This window comes from Bos indicus, chromosome 7 (genome assembly GCF_029378745.1).
Source record: "Bos indicus isolate NIAB-ARS_2022 breed Sahiwal x Tharparkar chromosome 7, NIAB-ARS_B.indTharparkar_mat_pri_1.0, whole genome shotgun sequence".
NCBI classification, from domain to species: Eukaryota; Metazoa; Chordata; class Mammalia; order Artiodactyla; family Bovidae; genus Bos; species Bos indicus.
The window spans coordinates 30795085-30821569 of NC_091766.1; the positions used below are offsets into that span (position 1 = coordinate 30795085).

General features: G+C 37.0%; 1 protein-coding gene across 1 annotated transcript in view; it reads right to left on the reverse strand.

Moving 5' to 3' along the window:
- Positions 1-26485, reverse strand: part of SNX2 (sorting nexin 2) — a 58759-nt gene that overhangs the window by 19448 nt on the left and 12826 nt on the right. The window contains exons 2-6 of the mRNA XM_019964647.2: positions 9670-9787; positions 5648-5811; positions 4289-4355; positions 3900-3943; positions 2351-2492 (exon numbers count right to left, since the gene is read on the reverse strand). Of these exons, the coding sequence (XP_019820206.2) occupies positions 2351-2492; positions 3900-3943; positions 4289-4355; positions 5648-5811; positions 9670-9787 (535 nt within the window). The remainder of the gene's footprint in view (positions 1-2350; positions 2493-3899; positions 3944-4288; positions 4356-5647; positions 5812-9669; positions 9788-26485) is intronic.

Consider the following 26485-nt stretch of genomic DNA (forward strand, 5'->3'; position numbering starts at 1 on the left):
CTATAGCTTTCCAGTTTGGAATCCTTATTTTACTTGATATATATTATACTCCTGGTAAATTAAAATGTGTTTGATTGCAATATGCATAATGGAGTTCAAATTCATGAGTTTAAGCTCACTTGATATTTTTATCTCTTATGAGCAATAATTAAGTCTTTACTTTTGGTACTAGAAAAATAAGTGTAATCTGTGAATATGCTAAGTATTTCCTCTGCCACAGATTTTAAGAACATGCTCTTGTTTGTTTATCATATCTGGTTTTATAACAGCTGAAATAATGAGCTCTTTCACAGAACCTCTCTGAATTTAAAAAATAAAGTCATATGCAAATTTTTTCTTAGTTAATGTATTCATTTTTAAAAACTGATGGACAACATGAAATTTTAAAAATGACTACTTCTCTACTTGATTTTCTGCCAAGAACTTCACAGAACAACTTGTTATCCACCTTTAATAATTGCTCAAACTTTATGCACACATTTAGAGGAAACTAACTTGACTTTATCTTTTATTTAACTACATTTATTTTTCCTGCTAATCTCTTTACTTGTATCTTTTTTAAGATATAAGTAAAGGCATTTTATATGGTTGCCTCAAATTCTTCCAATCTTTTCAATCCTTTTAATCTAATAATTGGTGGAAGGTTGAAGACTATTAGAGGAAAATATTAGTTTGAAACACAGTAAACTTGGCATGAAAATTGAGTTTTAATTTTTTTTTCCCCCTGGCTCAATGTTTAAAGACTAGTGAATCTAGTCACCAAAATGAGAAAAATTATTTTGTTTTTCCTCTTTTGATATATTAAAAATGGTTGTACAACTTAAAGCTAAAGAAAAAAGGATATTAATAATTAATTTATGATAAATGAAACAAGTTCACTACACAGATAATGGGAGGCCGAAGGATACCACTGCAACAGTTTAGAGAAATAAAATTATTAACTAGACTAGCAGTTCACAAAGCATGGTTAGAATATCTGGAAGCATTTTGAGACCTTTCTGAGGAGTGGCAGGGGATGTGTACAAAAACCTATCTTCATAATATACCATGCTGTTATTTTTGTAATTTTTACTTTCATTCTTTAATGAGAACTCAGTGGAGCTTTCCTAAAGTTATATGATGTGTTGTATTACAAAAGATAGAGTGCAGAAGCAGATGTGAAAATAAAGCTATTTTCTATGAAGTCAGAGATTAAAGATTTTGCAAAACTGTAAAAAAACAAAAAAGCCAAGCCATTCTTATCATTATTTTTTTGCCTTACAAAAATAATTTTTCACAAAAACCTTATTTGTTAATAACAGGTTATGAGTTTATTATTTTTGAGTCAATTAATAAATACAATTTAAAAATTCTCACATGTAAGTATCAAGAGGTATAGCTCCAAAAGCAAAAGCTCTTTAAAGGCCCTTCAATATATCTGAATACACAAGGGGTCTTGAGACCAAAAAGCTGAAGAACTATACTAGATCTTTGAATTTTAAAAATGAGGAAGAATATAAAAATGCTTTTGACTATATCAAGATTTCAAAATCATAAAAGATACAGATAAAACTGCTTTTCAAATCAAATGTTTAAAGAGGAAAAAACAGTAACTTAGAATAAAACTTATTTCAAATATATTTCAGAATAACAATCTTATATATATAAAAAATTGATTAAATAAAAACCTATGACTGGGAAACTGGTTCAAATGGTGGAGAAGGAGGATGTGCACTCAACTTCTCCTGAGAGAACACCAAAAATCTATGACTGAAAAGAAAGAGTGGAAAAAATACTATAAAATTTTAATGGTGGGACAATAGAGGTTTTCCTCTTTTGTAATATTCTTCATATTCTTAACTCAGTAAGGCTTTATTACCTGTAAAAGTGAAATGTTTTTAAATGTTAAATTGAGGTATGTAATAAAATAAGATGAGTTTAAATAGCTCCTTTGTGAGCAAGGCTAAATCAAATCTTTTTGTACAATGTATAGCTGAGCATGGAACATCTCCAAGTCCTCAGAAAAATGTTAATATGCTAATAATATTAAATATTCTCTAAATGTTACTCAGTAATAAGGTTCTAATAACCCTAAAAGGGTTTTTAATTGCTTCCATCTTGCTAAATTCCAACTTAATATTTACAATCATCACATTGTATAAATCAAAATCCTTAGGTATTAGAAAATAAAATTTTTAGCTATACACTCTTCAGTTGATAAATGACTATCACAAATAGAATATTTAAATTCAGTATCTCTTAAGACATTGATATGTCATGATAGTGAGTGATTATGGAATACACAAATCCATACAATTAAAATTGAACGAGTACCAGTAACAAAAATCCATTTTTAAAGATTCATACTTACCTACTATACTCTTTTCTGGAGCTGGTGGCACAATATAACCAACATGTAAATACTTGCTTGCTAATTTGCTATGCAAACCGAGAAAGTCACTAAATCTTCTTTTAACTGAAAATTCACTTTTGCTGAACATGGAAAGAGAAGTCTGCAAGTGAAGAAGAGGTATTTCAAATTTTGAATACTGAACAATTATTTAAAAATTAATGTAATACATAATTGTGAATATGCATACACACACACAGAGGTCTACATAGCAAAAAAAATAGCTAACTATTGTGAAACAAAGATTTCTAACAACTGAAAAAACCCCAAATCACAGTTGTTGCTGGTTTGTTTGTTTTTTTTACAGAAAACACCTGCTTTATTCTACACTTAACTCATCTCACCGACTCTACCTGTATTTACGCTAATGATTCTTGACCTCTGATCTTTACCTCTAGCCTAGATCTCCACTGGGCTTCAGTCTGATACATAGTCCAAGGGAAAACCTCCATTTAAATTGCACTGCCACCTCAATTTCACCATATTTTCCCCTGCTGGAAAAGTGAAGGGAACTTCTCTGTATTGTTTACTATTCTAGCTTTTGGAAGACAGCCTGACTCCAAGGTACATAAATAAGTATCTGTTTAATGAATTAACAGATTTCACTCCATACTGCGTTCCTCTCTTTGTATTGCCTTTTCTCCAGGATCATTCCAACAACCACAGAGTTCCTCTAGACAAAGACTCAGGTTTCCCTCTTTCCTCACTTCTTACATCCAAGCTCTACTGATCACAGCTCCTATATAACTCAAGAAACCATTTTCTTCACTCATCCCCAAAACCAATTCCTTAGTATTAACTATCACTTCTCACAGTAGGACTGCTGCAGACCCCCTGTCTTTAAGATTTGAAGGTCTACAATCCCTTTAAGAATTGCAACTGCCTCAAACTGCCTCAACTAGAGATCCTGACCTTTCTTTTTATCTTGGCCGCACTGTGCAGCACGTGGAATCTTAGTTCCCTGACCAGGGACTGAACTCACACACTCCCCAGCAGTGGAAGCACAGAGTCTTAACCAGTGTTCCACCAGGGAAGTTCCCTGACACTTTTATCCTCCCAATCCAAACTGAGTCAGAGAGAGCTTTCTAGAACAAAAATCTCATTGTGCCACACTCTTGTTTGAACTTCAATGGTTTTCCATCATACAATTCCTAATGTGGCTATTCATAATAAAGGCAGGCTTACTGCCAAACAATTTAACCTGGCACTACTTCCTGCAGGTCCTAGAAAGCACAATGTTTTCTTATTTCTGGCTTTTACACAAGCAAATCCCTTTGCCCCCTCTCCCACCCGCAACACTTCTACTTTGCCTAGATTAGATCCCTTCCTGCATAGCCTCCCAGAACTCTCTCTCTACCAAACCACTCACGACTCACTGTGACTGTTTATATGCAACTTTTACTGGATGATAACCTTGTAAAGACAGTGATCACGTACACTTTAATCACTGTAGTATCCTCATACTACACAGTGAGGGCTCAGTATTTTTTTAGAGGAGCAAAAGGCTTACCTTTGTCGTTACTCTATAAGCCATGTAAGCATTCATGCCATCACCTATAAGAAAAGCCAAGCTATTAAAAATCATAAGCTTAACACACAAGGTAACTATGGAGGTAATATATTAACTTGATTGTGGCAATCATTTCATAAAATATTAAGCTATCACATTATGATAATTGTGATGTGTATAACATCCTAAATACACACAATTTTTATTTGTCAATTATTTCTCAATAAAGCTGGGAGACAATACAAACCACCAAGCTGCCACAAATTTAAAAATTAGAAGCACCAATTTTAATATTGTAACAATGCATGTAGTTAGGAAAAACAGCACATTAACAACCAAGTTAATTATCAAAAAGTAGCAAGTACAAAATATAATAAATGTTGACTCACCAACTTTCTCTGGATCTGATACACCAATTTCTATATCAAAAACATCTCCATTTGCTTCTTCTTCAATCTAGGAAAATTTTTTTGGTATTAAAGATTCCAATTTGTATTATCATCATAACAGTAGTAAGTATAACTTTTACCATCTATCTTTTATTAGGATCACTGCCACATCAAACAATTTGAGAGTCACTCAGCACTCCATTTCTGAAAATCAATGAAAGCTTTTACATTTCCTGTCTATGTGAAAAATACACACACACAAAAAGACAATAGGAAAAGGATAATTGAGAGAAGCAACAGAAAATCTTGTGTTCCTCTGAGTCCTCAGATGTAAAGAAAACTTCTGGAGGAATACTGTGGAATATTTTTGTTCAATCTTCAGATGCAGATTATGAAAATAATTCCTTAATTATTTTTAGTATTACTATTTTTCAAAGCTGTATCTCTCCTCTTTAAAAACCAGGAAGCAGCCATTACTTTTGCCAGTAGAATCCTACATACTTGCAGAAATTATGATAAGCAACTTGAGCATCATGATCTCTCTAATTACCTAGTAAACACATGTTCTTCTTGAAGCCAATAAAAGCACTACAAAGCTCACTGAGGAAAGAAGCAGGAAAAATGATAAACCTATGAGACTACAGAGAAGCACTTCTTATGCCGTTGTAAGTAAGCAATCCCTGTTAACAGTAGTTCTGAGGGAAAGGTTTGTTATTTTCAAGAAAAAAACACAGGAACTGTTCAATCTTTCAAAATTTAAAAGCAACATTAATATTCTAAGACTTCAGAAAAGTATGTTTTTCTAATGATAATTTTTTTCAAAGTTGCCCTACTGCACAGATTTTTGAAAAGTAAGCCTTATCTGAACTGTAACATATATAAAGCATATAAATCCTAGGTATACAGCTCAATAACTTTTACAAAGTAAACACATCTCTGTAACCAGAACCGAGATCAAGAAAAAACACCATCATTACACCCTAGAAGGCCCTCATGCTTCCTCTCCACTCAGAACACATCCCCTGCTCTGCCAACACAGTGTCAGTCGCTCAGTCCTGTCCGACTCTGCGACCATATGAACTGTAGCCAGCCAGGTGCCCAAGTCCATGGGACTATTACGGTAAGATCACAAATGACAAACTGCCTGACTTGAGAAGGAAAGTGATGTACTCAAGTTATTGGGTTAAAAAGTGTGGGGATAAATTTAGAAACCAAATTACCCAACCTCTTTAGTGTTCTTTTTGGAAATGTCTAAAAGGCTTTGATTACAAATGACGGACAGGAGAGAAACACTGGGTGGGGAACAAAAAAAAAGTTATTATTTACATATTAATTTAGAATATAAACATTTTTCCATACCTCATCCCTGGATCTATCAAAGATCACAGGAGCAGACATACTCTTTGATTCAATTCTGGGAGCAATGAGTGTTGTGGGGGTCACAGGTGTGACTGCAGGAGAAGGTTCTGAGGAGAGTATAGGTTCCCTTTCTGGACTGTCCAGAGAAACTTCCTCTGTAGCTTCTAGATATAAATTAAACAAGTTAGTTGAGGATACTGGTAACAAGTAGAGCAGGCAATGAATTATGAAACATTTTTATATAACCCATAATATCAAAATATTATTTTAAAATAATTGTTATAAATAATTTATGAATCCATCCTTAGTGGTTTATTTAAAACTTTAAAACCAACAGTGATTTTGTTGATTTTAGGAAGAATTCCAGTAAGTCAACATAGTTATCTATTCTAGTGGTATAAAGCTAGTAGGAAAGCAATGATGTGAATAATTCCACATTCATTTGTGTTTGGATCTATAATATATCTAATACTTGTGGTAACTTACCTTCCAAAATCTTGTATTCAGGCTAACATTATGATTCTTTTATACACAAACACAAACTTTATAGCGGAAAGCTGCTCAGAACTATCCCAAATGGGATTAAAAATCCGTTATGGGAAGTCCACAAAGTTAGTAATCTAAAGCAATTAACTGCTAAAGATTACTGGATATTAGCTGAATACACAAATATACACAAAGAAATAGGTGTTTAGGTTTGCATTTAAAGTACTTGTTCACTTGAAAAATCTAAAACTAAATATATTTATAAACAAAACAAATCAATAAACTGAGTGTCTAAAAGCTATGTAACATTGTGCTAAATGCAATGAAGAAACACAAAAAGATGTAAAGTACCATACCTGCCCTCAGGGAGTTTATAATCTAGTCAGGAAAATAAGACACAAGCATGTGGAATGTTAAATAATAAAAGACAAATAACAGCCAAGAGAACAATATAAAGAGCATAACAAAACATTTACCTGCTATATGAACTATAGAACAAACCATAATTTGAGTTGAGATGGGAGAGAATAAGCTAGGCTGAGGAAAATAGGGAATATTTTATGAAACTGAACTGAAAAGATCTGAATGGATTTAGAGAAAAAAATGAGGGAAGCATTCCACAAAAGTGAAACACAGTTGACCCTTGAACAACATGGGGGTTAGGGCCACCAACCCTCTACACAGTCAAAACTCTGAGTATAACTTATATCCGGGCCTTCCATATACATGGCTCCTCTGTTTTAGAGGTTCCACATTCTTGGATTCAATCAACCTCCGATTAAGGTGTACTGTAGTATTTATTAATTTTTAAAAATGCGTATTAGTGGACCTGAGCATTTCAAATCCATATTGTTCAGGAATCAGTCATAACTGAGTAAGTTAAAAGCAAAGCCAGAAAAGTAAAATTTATAATCAGTGGCCAAAATAATAACCACAGTTCTGCTGGTTTATAGAACTGATACCAAGAAAAGGCAGGCAGGACTAGATCAGTGAATGAAACAGGACTAGATCAGTGATTTCTAACCTGAGGTTCTTAGATTCTACAAAGTTTGAGAAAGTAGTAACAACAGACAGTAAGCCATTTTAATACCTCAAAAAGTATATCAGTAATAACATGTTCTTTACTTGAAGCAGTAAGATATCTCTTGAATTTCTGAGGTATTAAAAATGTCTACTTTGAATTAAAGAGGTACAAACTACTATGCATAAAATAAATAATCTACAAAGATATATTGTACATCACAGAGATTACAGCCAACATTTTAAAACTATAAGTGGAGTATAAACTTGAAAAACTGTAAATCACTATATTGTACACCTGAAACTTACGATACTATGTATCAACTATACCTCAATAAAAAAATAAGTCAAAGTTTTTCTTTTTATACAGAAAAAAGTCCCATATATACTAAGTATAAAGATTAACATTTCCTTGAGAGAGACACTTTGAAGGTAAGTGTAAATTGATTATGTCAATGTCAGCTAAGTAACAGTTCACTCATACCACAGACACCAGAGAATTTTTCAAACAAAGGAATACTTGTTAAACTTTGGATTTGGTATAATCTGCTGAAAAGAGTAAGTAAAATATACTAACTACCCTGGCAGAACCAAGTTCTAAAAGTCTAGGACAATTTCAACACTGGCAACTTGTTCACTCTCACTTACTCCTCTAGGACCGTTTCCTACAATGTGTTCAGTGAAGCTTAGCGCAGGATGGTACTGATGGTGGAAAGGGGCTCTCTAGTTACCCATGTTTGGTGAACATCCTGTAAGTAAGCTAGTAACAGTAACAAAGTCATGCTTGAACTTTTTCTGACGCCACTTCTGACATAATAATAGTATTTGAGATGCTACCCAAAGTATATTGGCATACATACCAATTACAATCTAATCTCATAATGGTTTTAAAATCAGAATGGCTAAGTCACTAGACCAATACCTATAGTTTCTTCTCTTATACAGGTCTTAGGAAACCTAATGATGTCATTATGAAATGTAGCTGAGTTTAAGATAAAAGATAAAGCATAAAAAGTGTCTGCAGATAACAAAAGAAACAGATGGATATTTTTATTGCTTCATCTCTGTTTCTCCTTAAAAACAAAAACACTGACACTGACCATGGATCAATCACTATGTTTAGTATACTCTGCACTAGGTACACTAACACAAAAAAGATTTTTCCAGTTGAGCCTCGTGGGCAAATATTACTGCACAGCCCTGACGTGGCAAACTGTTTGATCAGCAGGGCACACTGTAAACAAGAAAACCATCTTTCCTAGGCAGAGATACAGAGTTCTGCTTTAGAGTTTCAGCACACTCATTAACATAGAATTCTGAGACTTAGAGACTCTTCAATACAATGGATAATCCAAGTGTTCTATTTATGACCCTCTACTATTAGAGGAATAACCACAATTTTAGATTAGCAGCTACTTTTGTCATCTTTCAGATTAAAACATAAATGCCATGAAGAAACTTCTAAGGATCTCCTAGGAAAAAGTCAAGGAAAGAAAAGAAAAAGGAGTATTACAATTTTGGTTAACTGTCATACTCTAAGTTGTTAGGTAGCTACAGAACAGGGGAGGGGGTGGCTGGGTAAATGATTGTCTTCACATTTTAATTTTCTGACACGAATTCATAAAATACATGAATTCATCTGCAGTGAAAACTTTTCACACATTAAACAGGAAATTATATGGACCTCTGTCATAGAGGACTGTATTTTTAAATATACTTATATTAAAAAAATACAGGATGGTTTCAATATTCAGCCACTATAAAAGCTGAGGGAGGATACATTATCAAGTTTACATTATCAAGTTTTAACTCAAAGAAAGCCAGTTTAGGTAAATTAAGCTCTCAAACACACAAAGACTTACTATTGCAATTATTTGTGCCATTAATTCTAAGGCAGATGCTGCTTTTTAATAGCCAAACATTAATTTGTATTTAAATTTTAATCTTAAAGCAGGTAATTGTTTTGAAGAGGGTCCAATTTTTTAAAGGTAGAAAGAGACTACACCAAATCCTGCCCCCATATCAAAAATAAATTCCTGAAGCATCAATTTATTCACTTAAAATTGAATCAAAATGGAACCCATGGTAAATACTAAAACATTTTTAAAACAGATTTCAAATATATATAGATTATGAATAAAGTAATTCTTAAGTTCAGAGTTTAATTTTGCTTTGTGAAAAATTGTAAGTAAGAAAGAATATAATCATTGCTATTTCTCAAAGTCTGAATGCCACAACCATTAGTTTGTGTCCAAGTACTGCTCGAAATAATCAAATTATTCATGTGACTTATTTCCAAACGCTTAAAACCAGAAAGGATCACATTCGTGCTTCTCACAACAGTCTTTATTTTTCACAAAGCAAAGTAACTAAAATTTCCTATCCTCCTAAGTCGTTAACAAGAAAAGCCATCAACAGTACTTCACAGAAAATGTTAGTTTTAAGAGAATATTTTGATAGGATATATGCTACAATTGACAATTACTTAAAAAAAGAATAAAGCTATTTACAATTACCTGCAAAAAGATCTTCTCTGTCATCATCTAGCGCAACTTCTGCAGGTTTTGGACCATTGGAGTTTGTACTAATATCTTCTGCAAGAAAGCTAGCTGGATCCGGAGATGATGGACTTGACTGTTAAAAAAATAATTGATAATGGATTGCCATGTTTGTCTGTTATAATTATGTCTCCAGGTACTACAGAAATAGAACATTCTCCTGATAAGCAGAGAAAAAGAATAAGAACATCTATTTACAGTTCCTCCTCTGAGGGTAAGAAATAACCAAAAACACACTTTCACTCACCTCCTTTCTTAACAAGTCACTTAAGATTTAAAACAGAAAATCTTTTCCAGTCACCCAGTTAGCTATACTAATCTGTCAAGTTTAGTTATAATTAACAAAAACAAATTTTAATGTTTTATACAGTATATATAATAGTAAAAATCAGACCTTGCAAATATGTTGCATGAATAAGAAGTTCAAATTAATACTTTAAGAAAAAGGTTTAGCAGTAGTTGACTTAAGACTACAATTATTCTAAAATTTCTGTATTTTCAAACTAAAAAATTCCCAATTATTTACATTTCAACTAAGCTAAAGGAATATTTTTATATTTCTGAAAGTACAAAAATCAGCAAAATGGAATCAACACTGTAAAGCTTTTAGATTTATCAGTTTCCTTATAATGTTTAAAACCAGTACTTAAAAAAAATACATAACATAAAAGGAAGCTGTATATAGCACAAGTGCACAGCTATATATTTTCAAAACCCAACACACCTGTGTAGTCAGCACCCAGATCAAGAAAGAGAACATTATCAAATCGAGAAGCTCCACTCGTGCTCCCCCCCATTCTTTACCCTCTCCCAACCTAGGCTTCCACCAACAAGGATTCGTTTTTCCTGTTTTTGCTCTTCACAGAACTAGAATCATCCAAAACACATTTTTTTTTCTGTTTTGTTTTTCTGATCTTAATGCTCTGTATACAAGACTCTTATATTGTCGCATGTAATAATAGAACACTCATCTTTGTTGATGTAAATATTCCACTGTGTAAATACACCACAACTGATCCATTCTGCTGCTGATGAGCACCTAGGTTTTCAAATTTCATTACCAGTTTTTTACCACTACCAGCAGTGCTGTATGAACTGTCCAGCACATGTATCTTTTAGCAAACAGTGAACAAATTTCTGTTTGTTATGTACCTAGGAGTGGAATACCTGAATCACAGGATAGGTAAATGTTCTGCTTTAGAAGATATCGCTAAAAATCTTCTAAAGCAGTTATATAATTTACACTCCCCCCAGTAATATAGGACTTCCCTGTAGCTCAACGGTAAAGGATCTGCCTGCAATGCAGGAGACCAGGGTTCGATCCCTGGGTCAGAAGATCCTCTGGAGAAGGGAATGGCAATGCACTCCAGTATTCCAGCCTGTAGAATCCAATGGACAGAGAAACCCGGAGGGCTACAGTCCATGGGGTTAGAGTTGGACACGACCGTGTGACTAATACACACACACCAGTAATATACAGAGCTTCCAGCTGCTTTATATCCTGTCAACACTTAAATATATTTCATGTTTTCACTTAAGCTATTATGGACAGTATAAAGTGCACATTACTGTGATCTGAATTGGCATTTTCCTGATGAGTAACGATGGCGAGCAGTTTTTCATATGTTTAACAGACATGTGGATATCTTCCTTTGTGAAGGGTCTCTTTAAGTATTTTCCCTATTTTTCTATTGTTGTTATTCATTTGTAGGAGTTCTTTACATAGTCTAGATAGAAGTTCTAGATATGTATCACATATGTATGGAGAATAAAATTTTCTCCCAGTTTGTACTCTTGCCTTTCCACTTACTTAATGGTACATATTAATGAATAAAGTTATTAATTCAGTTCAGTTCAGTCACTCAGTCATGTCTTCTGAAAGCCCATGAATCGCAGCACGCCAGGCCTCCCTGTCCATCACCAACTCCTGGAGTCCACCCAAACCCATGTCCATTGAGTCGGTGATGCCATCCAGCCATCTCATCCTCTGTCGTCCCCTTCTCCTCCCGCCTTCAATCTTTTCCAGCATCAGGGTCTTTTCAAATGAGTCAGCTCTTCACATCAGGTGGCCAAAGCACTGGAGTTTCAGCTTCAACATCAGTCCTTCCGATCAACACCCAGGACTGATCTCCTTTAGGATGGACTGGTTGGATCTCCTTGCAGTCCAAGGGACTCTCAAGAGTCTTCTCCAACACCACAGTTCAAAAGCATCAATTCTTCAGTGTTCAGCTTTCTTTATAGTCCGACTCTCACATCCAGACATGACCACTGGAAAAACCATAGCCTTGACTAGATGGACCTTTGTTGACAAAGTAATATCTCTGCTTTTTAACATGCTGTCTAGGTTGGTCGTAACTTTCCTTCCAAGGAGTAAGCACCTTTTAATCTCATGGCTGCAATCACCACCTGCAGTGATTTTGGAGCCCCCCAAAATAAAGTCTGACACTGTTTCCACTGTTTCCCCATCTATTTGCCATGAAGTGATGGGACCAGATGCCATGATCTTAGTTTTCTGAATGTTGAGTTTTAAGCCAACTTTTTCACTCTCCTCTTTCACTTTCATCAAGAGGCTCTTCAGTTCTTTTTCACTTTCTGGCATAAGTTATTAAGTAGTAAGGGTAAATTATCAATTTTACTTTAAGGCCATTTCTAATTAATAACATTTGTCTGATCAGTTTTTTGAGTAACGATCCCCTACGGCATAAGGACATTTCTTTACAGCTTTCAAAAACAGTTTAAATTCCTTATGGGAAAATTTTAAAAAGCAGTTTTCTTTTCTCTCAGGAGCTCATTACTACATCTCCAAACTCTCACAAAGGTAGGCGTCAACTCACCTTAGCATGTTTTTCTTGAAGGAACTTAAAAACAAATAAGCTTTTCCTACAAGCTTTTTCCAGAAGATGTTCCTGACAACCCTCTAATTGAGTATGGTTGAGTGGTATATATGCTTCCAATGCATATCTGTTTCTTTTGTCATAATTTCTCTATTACCATTATTATCTATTTATAGACTAACAACTCTGTATGGAAAGAAGAATGTCTTATTTTATTTCTTTTTACCAGGTTCCTGGCAGCGAACACTCAATGACTATCTGTTAACTCAACTCTAAGAAAATAACTATGAATGTGTGTAAGAAATGACAGTAAGTCTGTCAACCAGACTGTCTACAATAAAGTTTGAAATGCCTTTAAGTATATATACATAAAAATAGCAGAGTGGCTCCAGCACCCATTCACAGAAGAGGAATTGCTGCAATTTGAGGAATAGCTAAAAAAAACATCTACCCCGAACATTACATTTAAAGAAAAACTAAGGGCTTTCTCACTAAGAGCAAGAACAAGGTAAGGATGTCTGCTGTCATTACTGCTTGTCAACATAACGCTGCAAGTCCAAGCTAATGCAGTAAAGATAAAAAAGGAAATAAAATCCAGAAGAACTGACAAAGGCTTCCAGAACTAATAAACAATTATAGCAAGGTTGCAGGATACAACGTTAACCTACAGAAGCTAATTACTTCTATATACCATCAACAAATAGAATTTGAAATTTAAAAAGAAAAAAATACCATTTACATCAGCACCCAAAACAACTAAACACTTAGGAAGAAATCTAACAAAATATGCACAAAATCCCTATGAGTAAAACTAAACAATTCTAATGAACAAAATTAAAGAACTAAATAAATGGAGAGATATTCCATATTCATGAATAGGAAGACTCAATACTGTCAAGATGTCCATTCTTCCTGACTTTGAACCACAGGTTCAATGCAATACCAATCAAAATTCCAGCAAGCTATTTTGTGGGTATCGACAGAATGATGACAAAGTTTACACGAGAAGCACAAAACCCAGAAGAGACAGTACATTACTGAACGAGAAGAACATAGTGGGAGGACTGCAGCTCCTGACCTCAAGACTCACCATGAGGCCACAGGAACTGACACAGCATGGGACAGGTAAAAGAGCAAACAGACCAGTGGGACAGACAGAGAACCTAGAGATAGACTCACTCACTATCAGCAAGTCCTTCACGGATGGCAGTCTTGTGGCCAAGGGGCTTGCATAACTCAATGAAGCCATGAGCCATGCCATGCAGGGCCACCCAAGAAGGACGGGTCATGGTGGAGAGCTCTGACAAAACATGGTCCACTGGAGGAGGGAATGGCAAACCATTCCATTATTCCTGCCTTGAGAACTCTGTGGACATTATGAAAAGTCAAAAAGATATGACACTGGAAGATGAGCCCTTCGGGTCAGAGGGTGTCATATGCTACTGGGGAAGAGTGGAGAAATAGCTCCAAAAAGAAGGAAGAGGCTGGGCCAAAGTGGAAACAACACTCAGTTGTGGGTGTATCTGGTGTTGAGAGGTAAGTCTGATGCTGTAAAGAAGAATAAAGTATAGGACCTGGAATGTTAGGTACATGAATTAAGGTGAACTAGACATGGTCAAGCATGAGATGGTAAGAGTAAACACTGACAACTTAGAAACCAGTGAACTAAAATGGATGGGAATGGGTGAATTTAATTCAGATGACCATCAGGTTTACTTCGGTGGGCAAGAATTCCTCAGAAGACATGGAGTAGCCCTCATTATCAACAAGAGTCTGAAACGCAGTTGGGTACAATCTCAACGACAGAATGATCTCAGTTTGTTTCCAAGGGAAATCACTGAACATCACAGTAATTCAAGTCTATGTCCCAACCACTAATGCTGAAGAAGCTGAAGTTGAACAGTTCTATAAAGACCTACAAGACCTTTTAGAATTAACACCAAAAAGAGATACTTTTTTCATCATATGGGGATTGGAACGCAAAAGTAGGAAGTCAAGAGATACCTGGAGTTAAGAGGCAAGTTTGGCCTTGAAAATGAAGCTGGGCAAAGGCCAACAGAATTTTGTCAAGAGAGCACACCTGTCATAGCAAACGCCCTCTTCCAAAAACAGAAGTGACAACTCTAGACAAGGACATCACCAGAGGGTCAATACTGAAATCAGTCTGATTATATTCTTTGCAGCTGAAGATGGAGACGCTCTCTACAGTCAGCAAAAACAAGACCTGGAGCTGACTGTGACTCAGATCATGAGCTTCATATGGCAAAATTCAGACTTATTAAGAAAGTAGGGAAAACCACTTAGCAGTTTAGGTATAATCTTAATTAACCCCTTCTGACTGTACAGTGGAGGTAACGAATAATTCAAGGGATTAGATCTGATACACAGAGTGCCTGAAAAACTATGGATGGAGGTCAGTAATGACACAGAAAGTGGTGACCAAAAACCAGCCTAAAGAAAAAGAAATTCAAGAAGGCAAAGTGGTTGTCTAAGGAGACGATACAAATAGCAAAGGAAAGAAGAGAAGTGAAAGGCAAGGGAGAAAGGGAAAGAGTTCCACAGAACAGCAAGGAGAGATAAGAAAGCCTTTTTAAGAGAACAATGCAAAGTAATAGAGGAAAACAACAGAATGGAATAGTTTAGAGATCTCTTGAAGAAAATTGGAGATATCAAGCGAACATTTCATGCAAGGATGGGTAGGATAAAGGACAGAAATGGTAAGGACCTAACAGAAGCAGAAGAGATTAAGAAGACATGGCAAGAATACACAGAAGAACTATACAAAAAAAGTCTTAATGACCCAGATAACCACAATGGTGTGGTCACTCACGGAGAGCCAGACCTCCTGGAGTATGAAGTCAAGTGGGCCTTAGGAAGCATTCAGTTCAGTTCAGTTGCTTAGTTGTGTACGACTTTTTTGCATCCCCATGGACTGCAGCACGTCAGGCTTCCTTATCTATTACCAACTCCCAGAGCTTACTTACACTCATCTCCATTGAGTTGATGATGCCATCCAACCATGTCATCCTCTGTCGTTCCTTCTCCTCCTGCCATCAATCTTTCCCACCATCAGGGTCTTTTCAAATGAGTCAGTTCTTCACATCAGGTGGCCAAAGTACTGGAATTTCAGCTTCAGCATGGGTCCTTCCAATGAACATTCAGGACTGATTTCCTCTAGCATGAACTGGTTGGATCTCCTTGTAGTCCAAGGGACTCTCAAGAGTCTTCTCCAACACCACAATTCAAAAGCATCAATTCTTCAGTGCTCAGCTTTCTTCACAGTCCAATTCTCACATCCATACATGACTACTGGAAAAAACAGAGCTGACTAGATGGACCTTTGCTGGCAAAGTAATGTCTCTGTTTTTTAATATGCTATCTAGGTTGGTCATAACTGTTCTTCCAAGGAGCAAGCGTCTTTAATTTCATGGCTGCAATCACCATCTGCAGTGATTTTGGAGCCCCCAAAAATGAAGTCTGTCACTATTTCCATTATTTTCCCATCTATTTGCCATGAAGTGATGGGACCAGAGGCCATGATCTTAGTTTTCTGAATGTTGAGCTTTTAGCCAACTCTTTCACTTTAATCAAGAGGCTCTTTGGTTCTTCGCTTTCTGCCATATATGAGGCTATTGATATTTCTCCTGGCAATCTTTATTTCAGCTTGTGATTCAACCACCAGCATTTCTCATGATGTACTCTGCATATAAGTTGAATAAGCAGGGTGACAATATATAGCCTTGACGTACTCCTTTCCTCATTTGGAATCAGTCTGTTATTCCATGTCCAGTTCTAACTGTTGCTTCTTGACCTGCATACAGATTTCTCAGAAGGCAAGTCAGGTGGTCTGGTATTCCCATCTCTTCAAGAATTTTCAATTTATTGTGATCCACACAGTCAAAGGCTTTGGCATAGTCAATAAAGCAAAAATAGAAGTTTTTCTTCAACTCTCTTGCTTTTTCGATGATCCAACAGATGTTGGCAATTTGATCTCTGGTTCCTCTGCCTTTTCTAAAACCAGCTTGAAAATCTGAAGTTCACAATTCACGTATTGTTGAAGCCTGGCTTGGAGAATTTTGAGCATTACTTTGCTAGTGTGTGAGATGAGTACAATTGTGTGGTAGTTTGAGCATTCTTTGGCACTGCCTTTCTTTGGGGTGAGAATGAAAACTGACCTTTTCCAGTCCTGTGGCCACTGCTGAGTTTTCCAGATTTGCTAGCATATTGAGTGCAGCACTTTCACAGCATCATCTTTTAGGATTTGAAATAGTTCAACTGGAATTCCATCACCTCCACTAGCTTTGTTCATAGTGATGCTTCTTAAGGCCCACTTGACTTCGCATTCCAGGATGTCTGGCTTAGGTGAGTGATCACACCATCATGGTTATCTGGGTCCTGAAGATCTTTTTTTGTACAGTTTTCCTCTGTATTCTTGCCACCTCTTCTTAATATCTTCTGCTTCTGTTATGTCCATACCATTTCTGTCCTTTATTGAGCCCATCTTTGCATGAAATGTTCCCTTCATATCTCTAATTTTCTTGAAGAGATCTCTAGTCTTTCCCATTCTGTTGTTTTCCTCTATTTCTCTGCACTGATCACTGAAGAAGGCTTTCTTATCTCTCCTTGATATTCTTTGGAAATGGGAATATCTTTCCTTTCCTCCTTTGTCTTTAGCTTCTCTTTTCTCGAGAAGAAAAGCTGTTGTCTGAAGGCCTCCTCAGACAACAATTTTGCCGTTTTGCATTTCTTTTTCTTGGGGATGGTCTTGATCACTGCCTTCTGTACAATGTCACAAACCTCTGTCCATAGTTCTTCACGCACTCTATCTATCAGATCTAATCCCCAGAATGTGTTTGTCACTTCCACTGTATAATTGTAGGGGATTTGATTTAAGTCATACCTGAATGGTCTAGTGGTTTTCCCTACTTTCTTCAATTTAAGTCTGAATTTGGCAATAAGGAGTTCATGGTCTGAGCCACAGTCAGCTCCCAGTCTTGTTTTTGCTGACTGTATAGAGCTTTTCCATCTTTGGCTGCAAAGAATGTAATCAATCTGATTACAGTATTGACCATCTGTGATGTCCGTGTATGGAATCTTCTCTTGTATTGTTGGAAGAGGGTGTTTGCTATGACCAGTGTGTTCTCTTGGCAAAATTATATTAGTCTTTGCCCTGCTTCATTCTGTACTCCAAGGCCAAATCTGCCTGTGACTCCAGGTATCTCTTGACTTCCTACTTTTGCATTCCAGTCCCCTATAATGAAAAGGACATCTTTTTTGAGTATTAGTTCTAGAAGGTCTTATAGGTCTTCATAGAACTGTTCAATTTTAGCTTCTTCAGCATACTGGTTGGGGCACAGATTTGGATTACTGTGATATTGAATGCAAGCATTACTACCAAAGTTAGTGGAGGTGATGGAATTCCAACTGAGCTACTTAAAATCCTGAAGGATAATGCCGTTAAAGTGCTACACTCCATATGCCAGTAAATTTGGAAAAGAAAGCAGTGGCTACAGGACTGGAAAAAGTCAGTTTTCATTTCAATCTCAAAGAAGATCAATGTCAAAGAATTTTCAAATTATCACCCAATTGGGCTCATTTTTCACATGCTAGCAAGGTAATGCTCATAATCCTTCAAGCTAGGCTTCAGCATTACGTGAACCAAGAAATTCCAGATGTACAAGCTGGATTTAGAAAGGCAGAGGAACCAGATATCAAATTACCAACATTCGTTGTATCACAGAGAAAGCATGGGAATTCCAGAAGAACATCTACTTCCACTTCATTGACTATGCCAAAGTGTTTGACTGTGTGGATCACAACAAACTGTGGAAAATTCTTAAAGAAACAGGAATACCAGACCACCCTAACTGTCACCTGAGAAGCCTGTATTCGAGTCAAGGAGCAACAGTTAGAACTAAACATGGAACAACATTGACATTGACACTGAAGTCGCTCAGTCGTGTCTGACTCTCTGCAATCCCATGGGCTGTAGCCTACCAGGCTTCTCCGTCTAAGGAATTTTCCAGGCAAGAGTACTAGAATGGGTTGCCATTTCCTTCTCCAGGAGATCTTCCCGACCCAGGGATCGAACCAGGTCTCAGACGCTTTACTGTCTGAGCCACCGATTAGTTCAAAATTGGAAAAGGACTGCATCAAGGCTGTATATTGTCACCCCGCTAATTTAGCTTATATGCAGAGTACATTATGTGAAATGCTGGGCTGGGTGAATCACAAGCTGGAATCAAAATTGATAGGAGAAATATCAACAACCATCACTCTTGGCAGAGAGCGAAAAGAAACTAAAGAGCCTCTGGAAGAGGGTTAAAGAGAAGAGTGAAAAGGCTGGCTTAAAACTCAACATGTAAAAAACTAAGATCATTGTGTTTGGTCCCATCACTTCATGGCAAATAGAAAGGGAAAAAGTGGAAACAGTGACAGAGTTTACTTTCTCAGGCTCCAAAATCACTGCAGATGGTGACTGCAGCCAAGAAGTTAAAAGACACTTGCTCCTTGGAAGGAAAGCTATGATACATATAGACAGCATATTAAAAAGCAGAGACATCACTTTGCTGACAAAGGTCCTTATAGTCAATGCTATGGTTTTTCCAGTAGTAATGTACAGATGTGAGAGCTGGACAATAAATAATGCTGAGCGTCAAACAATTGATATTTCTGAGTTACGATGTTGAAGAAGACTCTTGAGAGTCCTTTGGATTTCAAGGAGATCAAATCAATCAATTCTAAAGGAAATCAACCCTGATCATATACTGAAAGGACTAATGGTGATTCGACTCATTAGAAAAGACCCTGATGCTGGGAAAGACTGAGGGTAGGCGGAGAAGGGGGCAAGAGAGCATGAGATGGTTGGATGGCATTGCCAACTCAATGGACGGGAGTCTGAACAAACTCTGGAAGATAGTGAAGAACACAGAAGCGTGGCATGTTGCAGTCCATGGGACTGCAGAGTCAGGCATGACTTAGTGACTGAAAAACAACAGAACAGCCAAATGATTCTCAACAAATGAGCAAAGGCAACATAATGTGGAAAAATTAGTCTCTTCAACAAACTGCTGCAACAACTGAAAATCTACATGTAAGAAAAGCATCTAGAAACAGAACTTACAGCATTCACAAAAATCAACTCAAAATGGATCATTGACCTAAAGATAGAGCACTAAAGTATAAAGTGTCTCGAAGATAACTCAAGAGGAAATCTAGATGACCTCATGTTTCATAGTAAGTTTTTAGATATAACAGAGGCACAATCCATGAAAAAAACATTTGATAAAGCAGACTTCACCAAAATTAAAATAAAAACTACTCTGCAAAGGACAATGTCAAGAAAATGGAAAAACAAGCTGCAGACTGGGAGAAAATATTTTCAAAAGACACAGCTGATAAAGCTTTATTATGCAAAGCATACAAAGAACTCTTAAAACTCAACAATTAGAAAATGAACAACCCAATTTAATAAACGGCCAAAGACCGTAACAGATACTTCACCAAAGATAAACATATGGCAGATAACCGTAAGAAAAGATGTCCCACATCATATGTTATCAGGGAAATGCAAACTGAAACAACAGTGAGACACACTACACCTCACAGTGGAGTCACTCCAGACACCTATTAAAGTGATCAAAATTTCGAACACTGATACCACCAAATGCTGATGAGGATGTGAAGCAAGAGGAACTCTCATTCACTGCTGGTGGGAATGCAAAGTGGTACAACCACTATGGAAGACCATTTTGGCAGTACATTTATAAGATAAGCATACTCTTATGTGTTCCAGCAACTGTGATGTTTAGTAGTCATCCAGGGGAGCTGAAAACATACCCACACAAAAACATGCACATAATGTTAACAGTAGCTTTAATTATAATTGCTAAAATTTGGAAGCAATGAAGATGTTCTTCAGTAGGTGCCTGGGTAAGCAAACTACAGTACATCCAGACAATACAGTTTGCATTGTATTATTCAGACCAAAAGGAAATGAAGCAGCTAACCATGAAAAGACATAGAGGAAACTTAAATGTGAAAGAAGCCAGCCTGAAAGACCTACATATTATATATTTACAACTATACTGCACTGTTGAAAAGGCAGAACTATGGAGATAGTAAAGACTAGTGGATTGGGGGAAGGGTGGGATGAACAAGCAGAGCAGAGAGGAATTTCAGGACAGTGAAACTACTCTGTAATATATTGTAACAGTGGACACATGTCATTATACATTTGCCCAAACCCAGAGAACGTACAACACCAAGGGTGAACCCTAATGTAAACTACGGATCTTGGGTGATTGTGATTTGTCAGTGTAGTTTTACCAATTGTAGCAAAGGTACCACTATGGTGGAGGATATTGATAATGCAGAAAAACGCATGTGTAGGCACATTATATGGGAAATCTTATACTTTCCACTCAGTTTTGCTATGAACTTAAAACTGCTCTAAAAGGTAAAGTCTATTTTTCAAAAGACATAGCAGCAGAGTGGCATTTGGTTTCACAGAAAAATGCTTCGAATATGCCACTATATAAAAGAAATGGTTACCTATGAGTACGACCCAGTTTCCTGACACTACTCATTAAAAATAAACGCTGCTGGGCTTCCCTGGAGGCTCAGTGGTAAAGAATCTATAGGCTCAGTGGTAAAGAATCTATCTGCCAATGCAGGAGACACGGGTTCAGTCCCTGATCCAGGAAGATCCCACATGCCGCCAGCAACTAAACCTGTGCACCTAAACTACTGGGCCTGTGCTCTAGAGCCTGGGAGCCACAGTTACTGAGCCCACGGGCCACAACTAATGAAGCCTGCGTGCCCCAGAGCCCATGCTCCCCAACAAGAGAGCCACCACGATGAGAAGCCTGTGTATCACAACCAAAGAGTAGTCCCTGCTTGCAACAATTAGAGAAAAGCCCTGCAGCAATGAATGCCCAGCACAGTCATAAAAAAAATTATAAAAAAAAGAATAAACACATACTCTTTAAAAACCAACCAATCAATACACAAATAAATATTGTTTTTTGCAGCTGGTCCTCTCTTTGTGGGGGTCCAACAGATTCAATCAACTGCAGATTGAAAATATTTTTTTTTAATTTCAGAGAGATTCAATAAAGTGGATTTTGCCACACACCAGCTTGTGGCTCAGCTGGTAAAGAACCTGCCTGCAATGTGGGAGACCTGGGTTTGATCCCTGGGTTGGGAAGATCCCCGGGAGAAGAGAAAGGCTACCCACTCCAGTATTCTGGCTGGAGAATTCCACGGACTATATAGTCCATGGGGTCTCAAAGAGTCAGACACGACTGAGCAACCTTCAGGGCTTCCCTGATAGCTCAGTTGGTAAAGAATCTACCTGCAATGCAGGAGACCCTGGTTTGTTTCCTGGGTCGGGAAGATCAGCTGGAGAAGGGATAGGCTACCTACTCCAGTATTCTTGGGCTTCCCTGGTGGCTCAGCTGGTAAAGAATCTGCCTGCAATGGGGGAGACCTGAATTCGATCTCTGGGTTGGGAAAATCCCCTGGAGAAGGGAAGGGTTACCCACTCCCGTATTCTGGCCTTGAGAATGCCATGGACTGTATAGTCCATGGGGTCACAAAAAGTAGGACACTACTGAGCAACTTTCACTTTCACTCCAGCAACCAATTGCACAGCTGCTGCCACTAAGTCACGTCAGTCATGTCCGACTCTGTGCGACCCCATAGACGGCAGCCCACCAGGCTCCCATCCTGGGTTTCTCCAGGCAAGAACACTGGAGTGGGTTGCCTTTTCCTTCTCCAGTGCATGAAAGTGAAAAGTGAAAGTGAAGTCACCCAGTCATGTCCACGACTCTTCACAACCCCATGGACTGTAGCCTACCAGGCTCCTCCGTCCATGGGATTTCCTAGACAAGAGTACTGGAGTGGGTTGCCGTTGCATTTACATTGTATTTACTATTTATAAGCATTTACACTGACATAAGTATTATAAGAAAATTTGAGATGATTTTAAAGTATATGGGAGGATGTGTATAGGTTATATGGAACACTATGCCATTTTAAATAAGAGACTTCCCAAAAGGGATTTTGGTGTCTGTAGTGTGTCCTAAAACCAATGCTGTATGGATACTGAGGGAGATTATACTTGATTTGAGTAAGAAACAGGCATTAAGGGCCTATATAATAGACCTGGGTACTCAACTTGATTATTAAGAAGAGATTTTTATTTTTAAAATGTCAAAATTTCCTGGGGATCAAAGTTCTGGATTTTAGTTTTGCCTGCACACGAACTTGTCTAGGGTTACATAAATTTCCTTGCTGCTGTTGTTCAGTCACTAAGTCGTGTCCAACTCTTTGCAACCCCACGAACTACAGTACACCAGGCTACCCTGTCTTTCACTATCTCCCAAAATTTGTTCAAACTTATAAGAAGTACATCAGAATTGCTATAATGGTGCTTCCCCCCCCCCTTTTTTTTGACTACCCACTTTACTATTTTACAATTTCTAAATCTAGAGTCATCTAACTTGATTTCTTTTTGCATTTCTTAACTTTGCTTGATAATAACTCTGAAAAACACCAAAATTTGTCAAAATTACACGCAATCTCAAAAACAGTCAATCTCAACTCAAGGCTATTATTTAGTGCTTGTGTAATAAACCTGTGATCAAATTTCAAGAGAAAAGACAATCAACAGATCCTAACCCCCAAACAGATATTGCAGTATTAGCCAAGAAAACTTTTCCGAGGTTTTCGAGCTATGCTCCATGAGATAACGATAAATATATCTGAAGTGAATAAAAAAATGAATGTTTGCAGCAAAGAAACAGAACCTACTAAAACAAACAAAACAGAGAAAGAAAAGAAAGAAAAAAGGAAAACTCCAAAACTAAAATCAAAGTATCTAAAAAAGTTACAGATTGGGTTCAATAAAAGAATGTAGATGACACAAAAGTATCAGTGAACTTGAAAATAAATCCATATGAAGTACCCAATATGAATAATCATGAAAAAAAGTTGAATAAAATGAACAAGACCTCAGAGATCTGTGGGATATTAGAAGGTCTAACATTTATGTCACTGAAGTCACTGGAGAGATGAAAAATTTCTGCAGAAATATATACAGAAAAAAAATGTTGAAAATTCTTGAAGCTGAAGGATATAAATGTATAGGAGCAAACTTCAAGGAGGATAAAACCAGAGAAAACTATGACTACAACATATTATCACATTGCTAAAAATAAAACTATTAGGGGAAAAAATGAAAGTAATGAGAGAAAAAACCCACCATTTTCACAGGGACATATCAATTTTAATGACTGTAGATTTCTCATCAGAAATCATAAGACTAAAACAGTCTAAGAATAGTTTCTGAGTGATGGAAAAAAAACTACCCAAAACAGCAAAAATATCCTTCAGGAATAATGGTAAAATAGTTTTCAGATGAAGTACAAATAAGATAATTCATCATCAATAGACCTGGTCTAAAAAAAAATGCTAAAAGAAATTCTTTAAGCTTAAGAAAAAGTTATACAAAAGGAAACAATGAAAGAAGGAAACATAACAGGAATGCTAAATATCCAAATAACAAAAACTACTTTTTCCATCTTCAATTTGTTAAAATAGATACGACAATTCAAAGTAAAAACTGTAATACAGGATACAATTATAACACACGCAGACTATTAATAACCTAGGATGTATTCTTATCATAAATAAACGTTCACACTATGCTAATATCTTGGATATTCATAGTTCTTTGACATCAAAGTCACAGAGAAAGAAAAACTAGAATGTTTATGTAACAGAAAGGACTCTTTCCTACCATTGGTTAATACCTGGGAGTGGAGAACAAGATGGGAATGGTGTGGACCGTGAACAACTCCAGTAATGGCTGGGTGGCAGCAGGCACCCCTCTGTGGGCAGGCTATGAGGTGTGCACTTTATATCAGTGCCCATCCATCAGCAACACAGTGCCCTGCTGCTCTGCTCACTGAGCAGTCACTTGGTAAATGCTCTCAGGACTCATTTGCCTCTGCCTCCGCCTCTCCATGTCTCTTTCAGTTTCCAAGTGGGTGCAGGAAGAGCTGTTCTCAGCTGGACAGAAAGGAGTATGAAGAGAGTGGCCACTGAATGAGGAAGTGATGGTAGAAGAGTAGTGTAACAGCTTCTGGGTGATCAGAATTATCCAAGACAGGTTATTCCACACAGGTATTGAGGAAACATATTTAACCTCTTTCTCCCCAAAAGATTAGGTCTGTTTAATATCCAGTATAATAAAGACTAGACTTCCCTGGTGGCTCGATGGGAAAGAATCCAGCTGCAATGCGGGAGATGCAGATTTGATCCCTTGGTTGGGAAGATCCCCTGGAGAAGGAAATGGCAACCCACTGCAGTATTCTTGCTTTGGAAACCCATGGACAAAGGAGCCTGGCAGGCTACAGTCCGTTGGGGTCATAGAGGAGTCAGACATGGTTTGGCAATTAAACAACAACAATAAAGATACTGTATTTTCTAGAGCAAAGAGCAGGGAGACATTGTCCATTATAAATGATTTAGGTTCTGTAAACTCAAGTTTCTCAGCTAGGACACAAACCAAAGGCTGGTGCAACGTTGGTCTGGGCCCCTCTGTCTTATCATGCTGGCAAGAGAGGGGCAAGGCAGAGTCACAAAGACACTTCTGCTATTTGCTACGCGCTGAGTATAAAATCCTTTATTATGTCAACTTCTAGCAACCTTAAAAGAAATTAATCTGTCAGCTTACCAGGGAAGTAAAATTTACCCTTTACAGTTCTTAAAAGAAAAAGTCAGTGATCTTGAAGATAAGTCTTAGGAAATATTCAATCTGAGTAATAGGGAAAAAGAAATGAAGAAAATGAACAAAATCCTAAGGATCTGTGAAACAATATAAAATGTTCAACAATCACATTACTGAAGCCCTCAAAAAGAGCAGCACAAAAAGTTTTTTCAAGAAGTTATGGCTAATTCTCCAAACCTGGTGCAAGACATTACTTTACAGATCCAGCAACATGAGAACTCCAAACAGGACTACTTCAGAGAAAACTAGATAGAGTCTCATCATTAAAAATGGCTGAAACCTAAACATTAAAACTAAAAACTTGAAGCAGCTAAGGAAAAACAAACAAAAATTACACTTAAAGAAACAGAAGAACTGAATATTTCTCATCAGAAATCAGAGACCAGAAACAGTAGCACAAAATCTTTAAAGTGCTGAAAGAAATGCCAATGCAGAATTCTATATCCAGCAAAAACACCCTTCAGGAATGACGGTGCAATAAAGTTATTCTCAGATTAAAGAAAACTATAGGACTCTGCCATCACTAGATCAGCTTTTTTTTTTATAAAAAAGTGCTAAGTTCTTTGGCCTGAAGATACATAATACAAAAAATGTAAATACACTAGTTATAATATAGAGGTGGCCAGATTGTGTATAAAAGTAACAACTCACAACAATACACTGCCTACAAAGCCCTACTTTAAAGATATAAGTTAAAACTGAAAGAATGGAAAAAACATGCTATGCTACCAAAGAAGAGCTGGAGTGTTACATTAACAGTAGATAAACTTAAGAATATCATCGGCAGTAAAGAGGGGTTTGTTGCTGTTGTTTAGTCGCTAAATTGTGTCTGACTCTGAGACACCATGGACTATAGCCCGCCAGGCTCCTCTGTCCATGATATTTCCTGGAGCAAGAATACTAGAGTGGGTTGCCATTTCCTTCTCCAGGGGATCTTCCCAACCCAGTGACTGAATCAGTGTCTCCTGCTTGGCAGGTGTATTCTTTACCACTGAGCCACCTGGGAAGCCCAATAAAGGAGCAGTATCATATGATAAAAGGATCAACGTGCCAAAAATTGCAATAATACTAAATTGTAGTAATTAATACAATAAATACAGATAATAAGAGAAGATAGAGAACACCTGGAAAATACTAGAACACC